Below are 15754 nucleotides of genomic sequence, written 5' to 3' on the forward strand. Positions count from 1 at the left end.
TAAGTGATCTCTCTTTAGCTTTATTCTGTCTCCTCAGTAATATTCCCGCATCATAAATTCAGATCGAAAGTAATTTAGTACCACCTGTGAAAATGTCCAGAGACAACTCTCAAGTCAAGGCACACAGATCTTTTCTTCCTTTTTTAAAAATGAAGCACAGTATTTGCTGAAGACTGAAAAAGTAAACTTTGGATGGTTCTCTCTAGCTCCTGCACCAGCACTTTCTGTGCTCTATCAGGCCTTGAAAATACATTTTAAATTGTGTGAACAGGTTAATCAGAATAAAATATGCAAATTATATTAAAATGTTTCCTTCAACTAATTAATCCAAAGCTTGCACTTTCTTGGGGCAGGATTTGATCTTCCTGGGAGCAGAAGAACATCCAGCTATGCATGCATCATCATATATATTAATTATATATAATGTGCATCCTTACTCATGCATACACAAACTCCTGTTGTTCATCAACACACACTTCTCTAAGATGGAAGTCTAGAGCAAAACAAGACACAATGTCAGAAATCTGTGATGGGATTGCATCCGCATTAAGTTTTACCAAATAATAGCCAAAAGGGAGATTCAGACCAGGACAGTGGTGCTGAGGAGAAAGGCGTTTAACCCTTTCTCCCAGCACCATTTCCCAGCTTAAAGCTTCCTCCCCCAGCTGTTATTTGTCCTGTTAGGAGAAACCTATGCGTACAGCCTGCATCAATCTAGTAGGTACACTCTTGACTACAAACACAGAGACTCCAAAGCGGGGACCAAAGAACTGCACACAGGCACCATCAGAAGATAGGTTTATATATAATATATATTTACTTTTAAAAATAAAAACTTCCATTGCAAGGCTAGAGGTCTGTACAAACTACAAAAATAAATCTTTTTTCTTTTCATATAAATAATTTATATGGCATGACAACATTTCAGGTTAAAAGGTCTCCAGCACACCTGCTACATACTCACATGCACACGCGCACACAGATACACACATGCACACACAATGTGTCCCCCTTTCCACCATTTCCTGTGCTTTGCTGGGCACAGACTTGTTGGCGGGGGTGCGGGGGGGGGAGGAGGAGAAACACAATTTCTATTGTGAGTTAGCTAGAAGCACTTAGCAGTTTTTTAAGCAGTGGGTGGATGGAAAGGAGAGCGGGAGAAGTGGGGCATACATGTCAAATGTTGCTAGGTTCTACCTTTGACAGTAGTTTCTGCTCTAAATAGTTTCGTGGTGAGAAAACAGGACAAATCTAAATGGTCAGAGGTATCTCTGCCACATGGCAAGTTTCTGTGTGCAGGGAATTCTCTCCAGATCCTAGAAGCAGTTTTTAATTTTTAAATCAACTGAATCAATCCATTTCAATCCTATTGAAGCTGCTAAGGGGGTTCACACAACCAAAATGTGTAAATCTCAGCAGAAACTCCCTTGGCAGCAAGAAGTGAATAGGCAATCCGGCATACTTTGGGGGATATAATTACAGCAGTTATTGGGCGAAAGGGAGGGGGAATATAAAGTGCCTGCGGTCAAGAAGGAAGAATGTCACTGAGGAAGTGGATTCAAAGGTGAATCAGCCCTGCTATCTCACACAAGTAAGCTGTGGTGTGTCAGTCTCTGTGCCCAAAAGCTACACACAATTTTATGCCCAAGTGGGTCAGAATTTCATACAGCCCCCAAGGGACAACTCCATGTTGGCAAAGAACAGCTAGAAGACATCTGCACTTCTTAATTTATCTCATTCTAAAGACAAAGTTGTAAAGTGTTATTCCACTACAAATGTCAGTGCCACCGAGAAACTGGCAAACTACTTGTGTATATATTTGCAGTGCAGAAAGATGTTGAGCAACTTCTGCAGTTGGAGGGGTCTCTTCCTGAAGCCCAAAATCTCCAAACCTGCAATCGGGAGTACCTAAAGTTATTTCACTGTCTTAGGTGAAAAATACATTTGGTCCCAAACCTTGCATCTTGTTGAAAGAAATGTGTGCTGAAAACAGTGGCACATCCATCAGGTTCCAAAATCACTCAAAATACCTAACAAACAGAATATTTTTCCCCAGCTGCCATCTTTTTCCTTTAGAGTAGGTCAGTAAGAAAGAAAGAAAATAACTTCTTTTTTTAAAAAAAGTATTGCGTTTCAGGATTTCGGTTTGAGCTGTTTTGTGATTGATGCACAGGGCAGAGCTGGCCAGAAAACTGCACTTTGAATTTTGTGCAAAATTCTGATTTGTGTCCTGAACCAGAATGGAAAAACTGAAACATTTCATAAAGCAATTTTGACTTAGCTATGTGGAAACCAAGCATGTCAGATGGAAATGGAACTGGTCCTTGAGAACCAATCCTGCTGCCAAGCGACAGTTCATTTCTTGTTTTTCAGCCAAAGAAGCTGAACCGGAAAGAGATCATTCAGAAACAGAAAAAGCAACCACAGCACTCATACTTTTGGGCAGGAAATGGAATGTTTTGCCCAACTTTTTTCTCCCGTTGAACATTTTCTGCTCTGATTACTACATAGGGATGTTTTTAGGTGGGAGAGAATCAAAGGATAATTTTACACATGATTTTTTTCCTACACAGAAATATTTGTGAAGAGATGGGGGGAAAGTTCTGTACACCATCAGTTGTGAAGGTGCAGCACGAATGTTTGTGCTGAAAGTATGCAGGTCAGGAAGCTAATAATCTCAGTATAGGAAAAACATGTGTTGAAAAACTCAAAACGGTACATTGTCCTTAACAAGGGCAATGAATGGCTGAATTTACCACAAGGTCGCCCAGCTTTCTTATTAAAGTAAGCTTAAATTTCCATTTGAAACACTTCCTTCGTAAACCAACACAGTACACATACATTTTTGTACTCAGGCAGCAGTCTCAGACTACAAACTCACTTGTGAGAAGTACCTCTTAAAACATGGAAGCAGAAAAAACATAAACCCATATAAACTGCTCTTCCAGAAAGCCCTGCTCTGATCTCCATCTGTGTGGGGTAAATGTCCCGCAGGGCCCAAAACCCTGCCCTGTATGATTCTCATCTTCTGTTAGTCACAAATTATTCCTCACTGATATTCTTGGGAAATGATGAAGCTTAAAATGTAAATTTAAAAAGGAAGTACTTATGGCACACTTGTGTGATGGGCTACCTTGGACTGATAAAGAGGCATGCAAGCAAAAAGAATAGGGCAGAAAGGTTTTTGTAGTGTGGGATAGGACAGGGAGGAATTTAACAGGATTTGGAACAGCCAGATGGCGAATGCTGGCATAGGCAGACCTGCTGGTGGAAGCAGGAGCAGAGTGCAGCCCATCCCACACAGCTTGCATAGAAGGCGCTAAGACACATTGTGCCCCTCCATTGCATGCTCCCTCCACTCCACACGCCCAGGGGGTCCTCTCTCCATTACCACCTCACCCTGGTGTTTCCCCTTAAAGGGATACGCCACTTTTTTTTTTTTAATGAGGGAGCTGTAAAAATAATAAAAAATAATTATTATAATTATAAGGGGGAGGGTTCGTGACTCTTTTTTATACAGCTTAAAATAATAATATTAATATTAATAAAAATAAAAGAATAGCAGCACAATGCGGGAGGAGTTTCCCCACGCACAAGTTGAGTCCTGTTCTCTCCATGGGAGGGTCAGTGTTTGGGCAATTCTCTCGCCCTGCCCCGATGACAGCCATGAGATGGTTCACACAGCATATGGGGAATTGTCACTTTCATTTTCCAGGTTCGATGGGATGGGAACTTTCCCTGTCTGCAGGTGAGTGGGCACAACGTTATCTGGGCTATCACAGTCCAATGTAAGGATGCAAACTAGGGATGTTTTGAAGCCAGAAGTCCTGGTAACCAAGAAACCCAGCATGTTTTTGGCGGCAGATAACACCTAGAGAAACAAGGCATGGGAAAGTGGAGTACCAGGTGCTGAGAGATTCTCCCATCAACCTTTTCTCGGCAGTAGCTCATCTGGCCTTCTTGCTCCAGTTCCCAAAGGCACTGTCTATGTCTACAGTTGTTTAAACACAGGTATCCATCCTGCTTCACAGTCTGCGGTGTGTGTATGTGTGAACAATCTGGGCCCCTGACCCCACCAGGGATACTGTGCACATCCCATCCCTGAGGCAGGAGTTCTAGACCCAAGGTCTTGGGCCTGGCAAAAGTGAAATGCTAGTGCCTCTGGTCTAGGCTCTGCAGTTCCAAGCTGTTGGATGCGTCTTTACGAGGCTCCTCAGGTCCATCAGATTCAAAGCCCTCGTGTGTGTAGCCCCGGCATGAGCCAGGCAGGGGTGGGTGCAAGGCCAGCATCACTGAGGCAGTGGCTGTAACTGTGGTGAAGGTGCCACCAGATGCAGGAGGCGGCACTTTGGTGCTGTGGGCAGTAGGGTCGGTCCGAGGGGGATTGGGGGCAGTCTGAGCCAGCCGAGGCCTTTGTTTGTGGTTTGGCTGCTCTTGCTGCTGTGAAGCGTCTTTGACTTCTGTGACAGTGGGTGGCAAATGTCCTCCAGGGGTCACAGTTTGGGTCCAGTCTGGGCTGCACAACGACAGAGGCGATTCTAGGCTGGTCTTGTAGCTTTTCACCACCTGCCCAGGAAAGGAAAGGCTGATGTTAGTGTATTGGATATGGAAGGGAAGAAGGCAACACCACAAGTGCAGTTGGCATGGAGTCCTTGTGACAGCAACTTTCAAACCATAAAGCAGCAAATTCAGTAAGAAGAATCCGAAGCACAAAGAGAGTGAATTATGTTGCCCTAAGGTACTAAAGAGGAGACTTCAACCACTGTACATCTGTCACGGATGCTTTAGCTGAGATTCCTGCATTACAGGGGGTTGCACTATCTGTTTTAACTCCTGGGACCTGGGAATAGAAGCTAGACTCCTATTACCCCATTATACATTACTACAGCTACATTGCACCCCAAATATATGCTCCAAGGTGCTATGGTCTGTCTTTCCCAGAGATCCTAGGAATTTTGTCTCACAGAGACATGTTGTTATACTAGCATAACAACAGAAACAAACATTCCTGGTTCTCTTCTTGCCTTGCCTCCCAACTCATTTGGGGACACTATCTTTACACTCAAACTAGAATCCAGCTGCCTTTGAACGCTGAGACCACTCTCTCCATCCAGAGAAACCAGAATTCTGGCTTCCCCAGCTCTGGATTGGCACTTACGGTGATTTTGGGGAAGCTGGGGCTTTTGCTGGCCTTGACCAAGATATGCGATTGCGCTGGGGGGATGATGTAGGTGCTGCGGTCATCTTCACCCGTGTCTGATGCTCCTGTGCTCTCTGAATAGTACTCGGAGTCTGAGGAGTCACCAAAGGCTCCACCGTGCCGCTGTACGTAGAAGCTGTGGTGGCTGATGGGTGGGGGGACGGGGGACGGTGTCGGCAGGCGGCTACCGTTATCTGCTGGTGTGACCTATATGACAAAAAGCAGAATGCACACTGAGAAAACAGGGTGTCAAATAAAGGGTCATTGTGCATGATCCCTGAGAGGCACAGGCTTTCCATTCATTGTAGTGACTCCTGAAATCTATTGATAGCAGGTGAAAGCCAAGGCCTACGTTCTATTACGACTTGTGTGACTGTTCAAGCACTTCACCTCAATCTGGCAGTGGGTTTTGACAGTGAGATATAGGACCCCTTCCGCTTTTCTCTATGATTCTTCACTAGAGCAACCTGATAAGAAACAGAACATTTTCTTACCTCTGCAGGTGGTCCAATGATAGACAGCAGGACAGGCAGCAGCACCAAGCCATTGAGCAGTCCCAGAATGGTCAGGATGGTGAGCACAGCAAAGAAATACCTTTGGGGGGGGAGGTCAAGGTGGTCAGTAATGGTCAGATTTGTCATTTGTGCAAGTTATCTGTGTACAATAGAACTTTAGGATGAAAATCAGTTACTGCTCTGTATATTTTTGTCCTAATTCCAGGAAGCTGAGATGCACCACAGTTCTGTGGCCTTTGTGAAGAGGGAGGGTTATTTATTTACCCAGGTGGCAGCAGGTGGCAGTAAAGCATCTCAGCCTCTTACCAGGGCAGCCAAGTATAGAGTTAGTTCACCAGCACACATTCATTTACATTCTCTTGCACACTCATTACTGTTACACCCATGCACTGACAAGTGCTATTCTTCAGTCTCAGCTCAAGGTTGCTCCCTATAGAAGATTAGAGCGTCCCTTTCTCTGAGCCAGCAGACTTGTAGAGTTCACAAGCCTTAGCTGCCGTAAGGGAAAGTGTCAGAGGAGGAATAAATTTCTTGTAGAATGTCTTCCCCTCAACCGGTTGTAAGTTGTGGTCTTGAACAGGGAGATTTCTCCAAATTTGGCAGAATGTACCACTGCCCCTCCAGGGCTGCAGTGAACCCTATTAGATTCTGCCTTTATATCCATTCTTGATCAATGAGACCTTCAGACCTATTGCCCCATGTGGTGTCACCCAAATTCCCAACAGATGTCAAGAAAGACAATTTCCCATTCTCTGGCCACTCCTTTTACTGATACCTCTGGAAATGGCCCCCAGCACATTGGTCCAGAGCAGCACCAGAACAGGTATACCAGGGGAGAAGAGAGACACATGACAATCACCTCAGAATGAAATCAAACTCTGAACCAGCTAGCATAAGGACGCCAAGCAATGTGGAGACAGCACCATCCATCACAGGGGCAAACATGTGCTCTAGGGCCACAGTAGTGCGCAGGTTCCGGTTGCCAATGGCCGTGAGAAAGCCCTGAGAAAAGACGAACAGTCAGAATGCGACTAAAGAGAGTGACTTGTCCAAGCAGACTGGGAGAAAGAACAAGAAGCTAAGCCCAAATCTGTTCTTGCGCACTGAGTCAGCTGGTATTGCCAGAGCTGGAACAGGCTCATCTCGAAATGACAGCTTGGACTCTGCTTTTCATACCATACACAGCTATATCATTATATTCAGCACTAATTAAAATAACTGCCAACCCTTGGGTGCTGCACCCACAATTATGGATTAAATTCTGCTCTGACCACCCAGACTACATACAACAGGGTAATATTAAGGGGGCAATGAACCCACAATTTATTGATTCTCCCTTATAGACTCCACTACTGATCAGGTTTGATACAACAGATAAAAACCTAATAATCTAAATGTTCTGGTTGGGTGCCACTAAAGCTATTTGAATGTATATGGTTGTAATACTACACACCAAGTTCTCTGGTGTGAAAAAGAGCTCTTGAAAACTCTGCAAGGGAGTTCAGGGACCCTATTCCTTTCAGTATGGACCCACAGAGCTTCAAAAAGAGGAAGTCTCACTGAATCACATGCTCTAGACATGGTAGCAGAATAGGCTGTGCTCACACAATTGCTTCTTACCAGAGCCACATGTACGGTGAATTCCACACCAATTCCCACAGAGGCGATGAGGATGACTACTGGGATGGCACTCAGCTTGATGCCCATCAGGCCCATGATCCCAAAGAGCTCGACTGTCATCATAGCTAGAACGAATACCTACATCAGAGAGAAGGGACAGCTCAGTATCTTACCTGCAAGCTATGGTTATGGACATGTCAATTACAGCAATGTACAAAGCCCAATGTAGTGGTTAACAGGTAGATTAAGAATAGGTGCCTACAAATCCATAAGCTCATATGTATGTAATTTCTGAATTCAGAACTAATTCAGAAAATGTATACATCTCATTGTGGCACATGAATACCGGGTTATTAGTTAACAGTAATCACCCAACGACTACTACCATGCCTGTTTGATACCTTGATTGTGTGTGTGTGTGTGTGTGTGTGTGTATATATATATATATATATATATATATATATATATATATAATATATATTTGTTTGTTTGAGCGAGCTGCATTATACGCTTTTGTATGGTAAACAGTAGGAGTATGGGGCTGTGCACACCCTAGCCCTAAAGGTGGATAAGGATGCAAATATAGTAGAGCACCTGCATGTTAGTGTGCAGGCTTAACCCTTTCAGCACTGTGGAAAGAAGCTTGAGGAGAGAAAAAGATATTTACTTTTTGCTGCAAAGGTAAAGCTGTACTTTACACTATCTGGTAGCAGATGTGTGTTTACCATTGCATCTGCATACAGTGGGAATTGGTGCTCATTCCCAGCTCCTTGGTGCGTACACCTGTACAATGCATACATGGTGTCTGTTGCGTGCAAACCTTAATACATTTATGGAAAATATGCGCATGTTCATGTTTTTTTAAAAAAGAATATGAGAAGGTACGAAAACATTCCAGACTTGCAACAAAACACTCAATTTCTGCAGTCAGAATAAATTCTACAAACTACTGCAGCAAGGTTTTTTTTAATGTATTACAGTACAGCTGCAAAATTTTGAGTTTGGGCAGAACCTGAATGGTTTAAAATGGTCTTTGCTATTGAAGGAAAACTTTTTAGGACACTATGTAAGGCAAGGGAGACGGAAAGGCAACTATGCAGAGATTACAGGAAGCATCACACTAATTCTCCCCCACTCCTACTTCCAAATTTCCTGTTCTAAACACGAGTGCCAAAAAACTGATTTAACTAACAGTAACAGTGTTTGACAACCATTTCCCTTGTTGCACAATGCTATATTGCTACTACATATAACGTTTGGAGCTAAAACATCTCCCTTACTGCTAGACACCCTGTTGCTCATGAAAAAGGATACTCACAATGATACTAGCGGTCCAAGGATTGAGGAGTAGCAGGGTGCACACTAGAAAAGTGCAAGCCAATACAATACTGATGGCCTGTAGAAGCCAGTGTCGAAGGCCAATGTACTGCTCCCAGAAGAGGAAAGGGTAGCCACTAGGGTAGCTGAGAACACCATGCGTCAGGGCCACCTCGTCACAGATAGCACGCACGCTCTCGATGGCTGCCACGAAGTCTGATGTGTGCCGCAGTCCATTGAGGTAGAAGGGGAACTGAGCAAACTCCAGAGGCTGTGCAGCAGGGACTGTCAGAAAGAGAGGCAGCCCATCAGATATAGTGGCCTTCTGCCCCCTACTCCCATCTCTAGGGCCAAAAATGAATTGCTTCCTTTGCCCATGTGCCAGGCATGGCTTGCAAAGGTGGGAAACATACATCATAAGGATTTACACTGTGGAATTGCCATAGAAGTGGGGATAGGATTGAGCTGAAACAGTAATGCATGCTGGAAAGTGGAACAAGAATGAGGCTGCTGCCTGAACTCACTTCGAAGGTTCTCGCCAGTGGCACCGTATTTGTCGTGGATCCATTCTGGGGGTGGTGGGTAAAAGTTGGCTTGAGATGCAGCAAAGCCAAGAGGGTCGTTGCTCACCCACACTGTCAAACAGATGTAGAAGATGTCAGGAGGAATGATCCCATTCTCATCCACCAGGCGGCGAGTTGTCAGCTGTAGGCAGATGGAAGGGATGCAGGGCGGTTAAGAAGTATAGCAACTAATAGTAAGTAGTAGCAGCAGTCTGGGTGCTACTAGACAGGTGCTATCATTTGGCAGACAATAGGGCTGAGGCCCCTGCTTGGGCACCAGCTGGCTATTCCCAAAGCCATGTAGATCTCATGTGTTCCTCCATCTCTAAGGGACCCCAAATGCCTGTGGGAAAGCTTTCTCTTCTCTCCATTCTTTTGCAGTGGGGATCTATCTCCTCCTTCCCTCCTGGTACACCAAGGACTCACCCTTAATTCTTATGGCACACTGGGTTCTCTTTGCCTGCCCACTCCCAACTTTTAGATTGCTCCCCCACTTACTTGATTGAGGTTTAAGGGTTCTTTCTTGTTGCCTGTCTGGATGAGGAGCTTGTAAGCCAGGGCACCATCTTCTGATCCGTTGCGGTAATTCTCCTTGGTGATATGCCCAGCTTCCCAGTCCCGATCAAAGGCTGCCTGTAGACCTGCAGAACAGGGGGGTATACAGTTAAGTGAGTGCCATCTGTGGAACCCAAGGCCCGGAAGCAAGAGCTCCTCTCACTAGCTATGCCAATCCCTTCCCTTCTTTCATTGCCTCCACCCCTTTGCTGTTTAACTCAGATCTCTCAGCCCCTGCAGCATGTTTTGGTCCCTACTTTAGAGGAACAAGAACAGAGCTGCTAATCCTAGAAGGCAGAAGGGCAGCTGTACAACTGTGCAGGTGAGCATCTCCACAAACATTTATATTTATTTATTTATTGAATTTATATAGAATTTATATACTGCCCCATAGCCACGGGTTCCAGGGTGGTTCACAGAATATAATCAGAATATAAAAACTACAAAATACATAATCAAAATAAAAACAACAACTCTATAATCCCAACATATTTTTTAAAGGGTAAAGGATATCAATCAAATCAATTAAAAGCCTGGTTAAAAAGCAACCTTTTTGCCTGTTGCCTAAAGGTGTCAGGTGAACTTCCCTGGGGAGAGCATTCCACAGATGGGGAGCCACTGCAGAGAAGGCTGTCAACAGTGTTTGCCTAAATGGATGTGTGTATAAGACACGAAAACTGTGCGAGATGAAGAGCTTCTGGTTCCTTAGAAGCTAAAAATTATTTATAGCACTTATCCTGAACATGGTTGTGAAACAGACATTGATGCTTTCCTTCCCTGGAAGCAGCTGGCCACTAACACCTCAACCAAACTCCCACGCATCTTCTAGCCTTCAAGCAGGTTTGTACTAAAAGCATCCTGCACAGAGAGCTGGAGGAGGGCATGCCACCCCACTTCTTGGGGCAGAGGCAGTGCAGGACAGGAGAGAGGGTTGGCAAAGTGTCCTTGACTCACCTCGCAGCCAGTCCTGGAGGTAGTGCAGCCACATCTTTGGCAACTGGCGGTTCTCATCACGCACAACATACTGGATGGTGGTGAAGGCCTGGTGCAGGCTGTAGAGGGCCTCCTGTGAGCTGGGGTAGTCAAAGCCACCCTTTGTAACCACAAACATGTTATAGAAGGAGAAGTATTTGAACTGAGCTGAAATGAAGGCGTGCTCCTTTGTGCCTCGTGGTAAAATATCCGTCAGGTAGAGTCCATCATGCACCTTGGTTGTACCGTAGAGGCTCAGGCCCAGCAGTGCCAGGAACAGGACTACAACAATTCCCTGGAAATGCAGAAAGGAAAGAGTGAAGATGGATGCACTCAGACCCCAATCTCGTCTGCAGAAAGTAACTTTTCCTCTGTTGCTGTCAAGAGACTTGACTTAGCAAACATAGGGAGAATGGAAGAAAATCTGTGGTCAGTGGACACAGTGGACAGCCAGATGTTTATGAAAAGCAAACAACTGCTTGGGGGCTGGAACTGCAACCACCCAGCCCCACTTCCTAGTACCTATAGTATGTGCAGGGTATGAATTGCCCCTAATGGAGTTAATATCAAAATGTGCCATGTTGTGGGAGTATGGAGCATACTTGTAAGGCAAGAGAATCAATAATGACAGGTAGGGAATTTTCCATGCAAAGGGGCACACAACACACACACATATATTAACCTTGAGAACATAGTTCTTTTGACTCTGTACCTGGACCTCTCTCTCTCTGAAGGTAAACACACATACAATATCTTAGATCATCTAGATTATCTGTGACTGACACAGCCACTTCATCTGGAATTACCCAAGGAAGATGCAGAGCCTTCATACCTAACTCCCTAGATGTGTAAAAATAGACTAGGAAAGATGTACAGCTCTTGTCTTTGAACGACTACAAGGGACATGCAATCTTTGCCCCTGATAGGCAGGGCACAGGGGAGAGCAACACCATGTCCTCATATAGGATGACATGCACAATGACTACATTTCAGATTGCTTCTCTCATCTCCGAGAAGAACAGGGAGCTTTAGTTCTCCACTGGCTGTAGTGCTGGCATCACAGACTTGTTACCCAGGATGCTGTACTCCCCCCCCCCTTTTCTTTCAACATAGGACAGAATGCCACCCACAAAGAAAGCGATTCTCAGCTGCCTACCTTGGTCTGGCTCTGCAGCAGGATAGGTGCATATTTGTCGCGAGCAAAGCTAGAGAGGTTCCAATGACAAAGGGGCAACGGCACACATTCCTGGGCGCTTTTGTTCTCATCCAGCTGTGCCAGAAGATCACGGGTGGAGCTGGCAGGGGTGAAGACTTGCGACCCCAAAGGGTTGGCAGGCAGGAGAGTGGAAGGGGTGGTATAGACATGCTGGGTGGGTGGTAAGATGGTGACCACATGACGCCCGGAGGGATCACACTGGGTGAAGGCCTGAACCGTAGTGGTGATGCGTGTGCTGGTGGTCAGTGCTGGATGTCCATGCGGGAAAGCAGGTGTTGTGGAGTTGTCATTTGCATCCGTGTATTCCTGTGGCTGAATCTGGATGATGTGGGAGGAGCAGAGGCTGTGGGGAGAAGAAGACACTGAGAAACTGCTGGGCAACACACAGTCCCCTAGCTAGCCAGGCATCCTAACTCACACCCAGCATCTGGATATAACTATCACAAAAAGTTCCACTTCTCCTGGTGAGCACATAGAGATACCCTTCACAATGTCTTTAAAGGGGCTTTTCAGAGTGTGCTGATTTTATGTGCAGTTTGATGTGCATTTTGACTTGTTCTTATAGACAAACTTTTACCATAATAAAGAAATGTGTTTTTCAAAATGTTGCTGAGAGCACTACCATCTGTGCAGCTGGCTTTGTTCTCTTGCTCTTTTCCTTACAGCTGCATTTGATCCTCTCTTCTTGGGCTTAATGACTTTTCCAAACCACTGCCCCCAATTGCAGCATGCGTCTCCTCTCCTGGGAGATCTGATGGAGTCCAGCCTAGCCAGGGAGAGCGCAGTACTGCCCCAAAGGAGAAGGGACTCTTGGGGGGGGGGCAACTGTCTCTCCACCACCAGCAGCTACACATATTTACTTACGGACACACAAACACTCTTAAGACAGTACCTGTAGAAACAGCACAGAATATCAAGCCTCTTGTTTTCACGCCGGTGAAGGTCCAGACTCAGGATGGCAGGAAAAATGAAAAGCACCATGGCAAAGTTGAACACTACCACGACAGCAGCCTGCAAGGAGATGAAGGAGAGAGAACAATTAAACATGCTGAAGATCCTGAGCCAGGTCACCCTCTGTGTAAAGAGGGGCATCTATCCTTCAAGGGGAGGGATCACCCAGCTTTCCAGCCAAGGCCATGGAAACTGGGAGCACAGCTACCTCCAGAGTGGAAGTGAAGGCTTGCCTTCAGTGAGATTCTAAGAAAATGCAAATGTGCATAAGCACAGTTTGCTGACAAACCTGCAGGGAGGAGCTCCTAGCAGAGGGGCTTACCTGCAGAGAGAAGGCACGCAGTGCTGGGATGGGCACAAGAGCAGCCATGAAGAAAGCAATCATATTATTGACAGAGGTGAGTGCCACACTGGTGCCACTGCGGCGCAGGCATTCCCCAGTCCGCTCCTGCATTGAAAAGGTGCAAATGAGGAACCGTGAGAATAGAGTTGAGGACGGGTTGAGCGTGCACTGGCAATGCATAGGGACTCAAAGGCTTGTGCAAAAACAGGGAACCTTCTTACCTTGACAGGGACGTGCTGGCTGGTCTCTGTGAAGGCGTGTGCCAGCAAAAACATGTCATCCACACCAATGCCCAGTGCCAGAAAGGGCAGCACCTATACAGATATGGAGGAAAGCACAATGGGAGGAATCCCAATTAGAGGAGCACATCCAGGACTTGCTCAAATCCCACAAAAGTAAAAACAGGTCTCAGACTGCAAACTGTGACTGGAAAGTACCACAAATTCTTCCTTTTGCTGTTATACTCAGGCTCTAAATGATTCTCATGTTAACCAAAGTCAGGTTGGTTGGTGACTCTGGCGGGCTTTTGCTTTCTGCTAACATATATTTGAGTCACCTGCACCTGGTTTATTAGGCTCCTTCCTTGCCTTGCAGGCACCTGAGCTGAGGCTTTCTTTGTGGCATACTCCTAGTCTGTACCTGCCTTGGTACAAATGGACAGTTGTTCTTTTTTAAAAACTCAGCTGCTAGGGAATATACAGTATCGTATATTCCTCTGGAACTTCTGAACAAGATACAGCATGTAGGCAGCTAGAGTGATCTGATTGCTGAAGGCAGCACAATGGTCATTGGAGCATCAGGAACAGTCAAGTGCTCTCTACAACACAGCACCTTCTAATGCCAAGCAGGGATAGAGAGGCAGAACATAACCTCAGCATTGCATAACCTAAGAAATTGATAGGGTAGACAGTTCTCCAGCTTGCTGAGCAAAGAGGAGGGGAAATTGATGGAGAACAAAGGGAGGTCATTAGGGAAGGCAGACCTCTCCAAAATGTGGCCTACCTGGGTCGTGGCTGCATTGAATGAGATTCCTAGCAGAGAACACAGTCCAAGTCCTGCTGCCACGGAAAGGGCAACCAGAAGAACCCCAGCCAGGCCCACAGCACCCTGTGATTTGGAACAGTCCCAACGCAGCATGGTGACACAGGCATACGCCAGCTGCAAGTGGAGGAGAATGAGACGGCAATTAATGAGAAGAAAGGCAAGGATGGAAAAGCTATGCTTTAGTACACAATGGAAGATAAAGGAATAGGAGGGAGGAAGGAGAGGGAAGAAGCTGCTACACACCATCAGCAGGTACCCGCCAGCCACACGGATGGCGCTCACATCTGAGAAGGATTTCATGATGTCATCGAGCGTGGTGGTGGAGAAGGCATGGATAGTTTGGGAGGAATTCGCAGGGAGGGATTCCTGGGCCAACTGCAAAGAAGCAAGACTCATGAGATACTGGGAGGAGAAGAGTCATCTCAGTGGCTGGGATGCTTCTCACATACATAAATGCATCCACAGGATCCATCTACATGCCAGGCACAGGCATGAAGGCTCATTGGCATGAAGGAGTCTATATGCTGCTATACATGCCATGTAGTAATACCAAGCAAGACAGAAAACTGTACAGAGTCCATACACTCAATTCAAGAACAACTGGCTATGTTTTCACCCTATAAATTGTTTTTCATGCCATTCTACATGCTCGTAAGCATTCATGGTGGCATCCAACCTTTTTACACTGGCAGATGCATATTTGCATGCAGCCCTACATAATATTCTGCTCCTCACTGACAGACCTGCATGCAGTTTTGCCCATCACCTTTCTAGCATCTTCCCTTCCACGCACACACTTTTTCAGCCTTTTGTAGACACATTTATGTCTTCACCCTTGCACACACCTGCATCATGCAGCCCTGGAGTTCCCACACAGATGCCACAAACCAACCTGTCCATCTCACCTCAACAAACTCCCGCTGCCAGGCTTCCAGCACAGCAGCTGCCTTCTCCTCACTCCAGCTGATGTCGTGTATCTCATAGTCATCCCGGTAGTGCTCAAAGAGCTGTCGTGGGCTCATCAACAGGAACATGCTTTGTAGGGCTTCGGCTCTGCAGGAAACAGAAACTGGATGAGAGACAACCCTTCTACTCACAGGCAAGGAGGCAGGACTCCTTTCAGCTCTGGAACTAGAGCCTTTAGGCCCCATTGTGCCCCCACTGCCCAGGCTCAAGGCAGAAGCCCAAAGCCTGATTTCTGATTTCTTTATCTCACAGTCAGCCCTCATTCTGTGCACTGCTCTTTCACAAGCCTACTTATGGGGCTTTTTTCAATTGAAACAGGTGGCTAGCCACCCCTATCAAAAAGGTATGCAAAAGGTATGCACGCCATGTCGATCAGCTGCCATGGAAAACAAGTCACTGACTAACGGTACCACACAAAACATGAGAAAAACCAATAAGCTTTCCCAGCAGACCTGTGATTGTAGCAGATGATTTGCATAGAAAGTTCACCAT

At 45.9% G+C, this 15754-nt stretch overlaps 1 protein-coding gene across 3 annotated transcripts in view; it reads right to left on the reverse strand.

Moving 5' to 3' along the window:
• Positions 1 to 794: 794 nt before the first annotated feature.
• The window catches only part of PTCH2 (patched 2), a 72779-nt gene continuing 57819 nt past the window's right edge, over positions 795 to 15754 (reverse strand). For 2 of the 3 annotated variants that reach the window (XM_083742318.1, XM_083742319.1), the window contains 15 exons: positions 15202 to 15349; positions 14255 to 14671; positions 13474 to 13566; positions 13232 to 13357; positions 12851 to 12969; positions 11899 to 12301; positions 10725 to 11037; positions 9714 to 9856; positions 9177 to 9357; positions 8654 to 8937; positions 7336 to 7473; positions 6575 to 6717; positions 5695 to 5794; positions 5159 to 5407; positions 795 to 4566 (listed from right to left, as the gene is read on the reverse strand). In XM_083742318.1, coding sequence (XP_083598444.1) covers positions 4153 to 4566; positions 5159 to 5407; positions 5695 to 5794; positions 6575 to 6717; positions 7336 to 7473; positions 8654 to 8937; positions 9177 to 9357; positions 9714 to 9856; positions 10725 to 11037; positions 11899 to 12301; positions 12851 to 12969; positions 13232 to 13357; positions 13474 to 13566; positions 14255 to 14671; positions 15202 to 15349 — 3271 coding nt within the window. In that variant the 3' untranslated portion in view covers positions 795 to 4152. The remainder of the gene's footprint in view (positions 4567 to 5158; positions 5408 to 5694; positions 5795 to 6574; positions 6718 to 7335; positions 7474 to 8653; positions 8938 to 9176; positions 9358 to 9713; positions 9857 to 10724; positions 11038 to 11898; positions 12302 to 12850; positions 12970 to 13231; positions 13358 to 13473; positions 13567 to 14254; positions 14672 to 15201; positions 15350 to 15754) is intronic. The other variant, XM_083742320.1, reaches the window with a different exon arrangement.

This window comes from Podarcis gaigeae, assembly GCF_964106915.1.
Source record: "Podarcis gaigeae genome assembly, chromosome: 6".
NCBI classification, from domain to species: Eukaryota; Metazoa; Chordata; class Lepidosauria; order Squamata; family Lacertidae; genus Podarcis; species Podarcis gaigeae.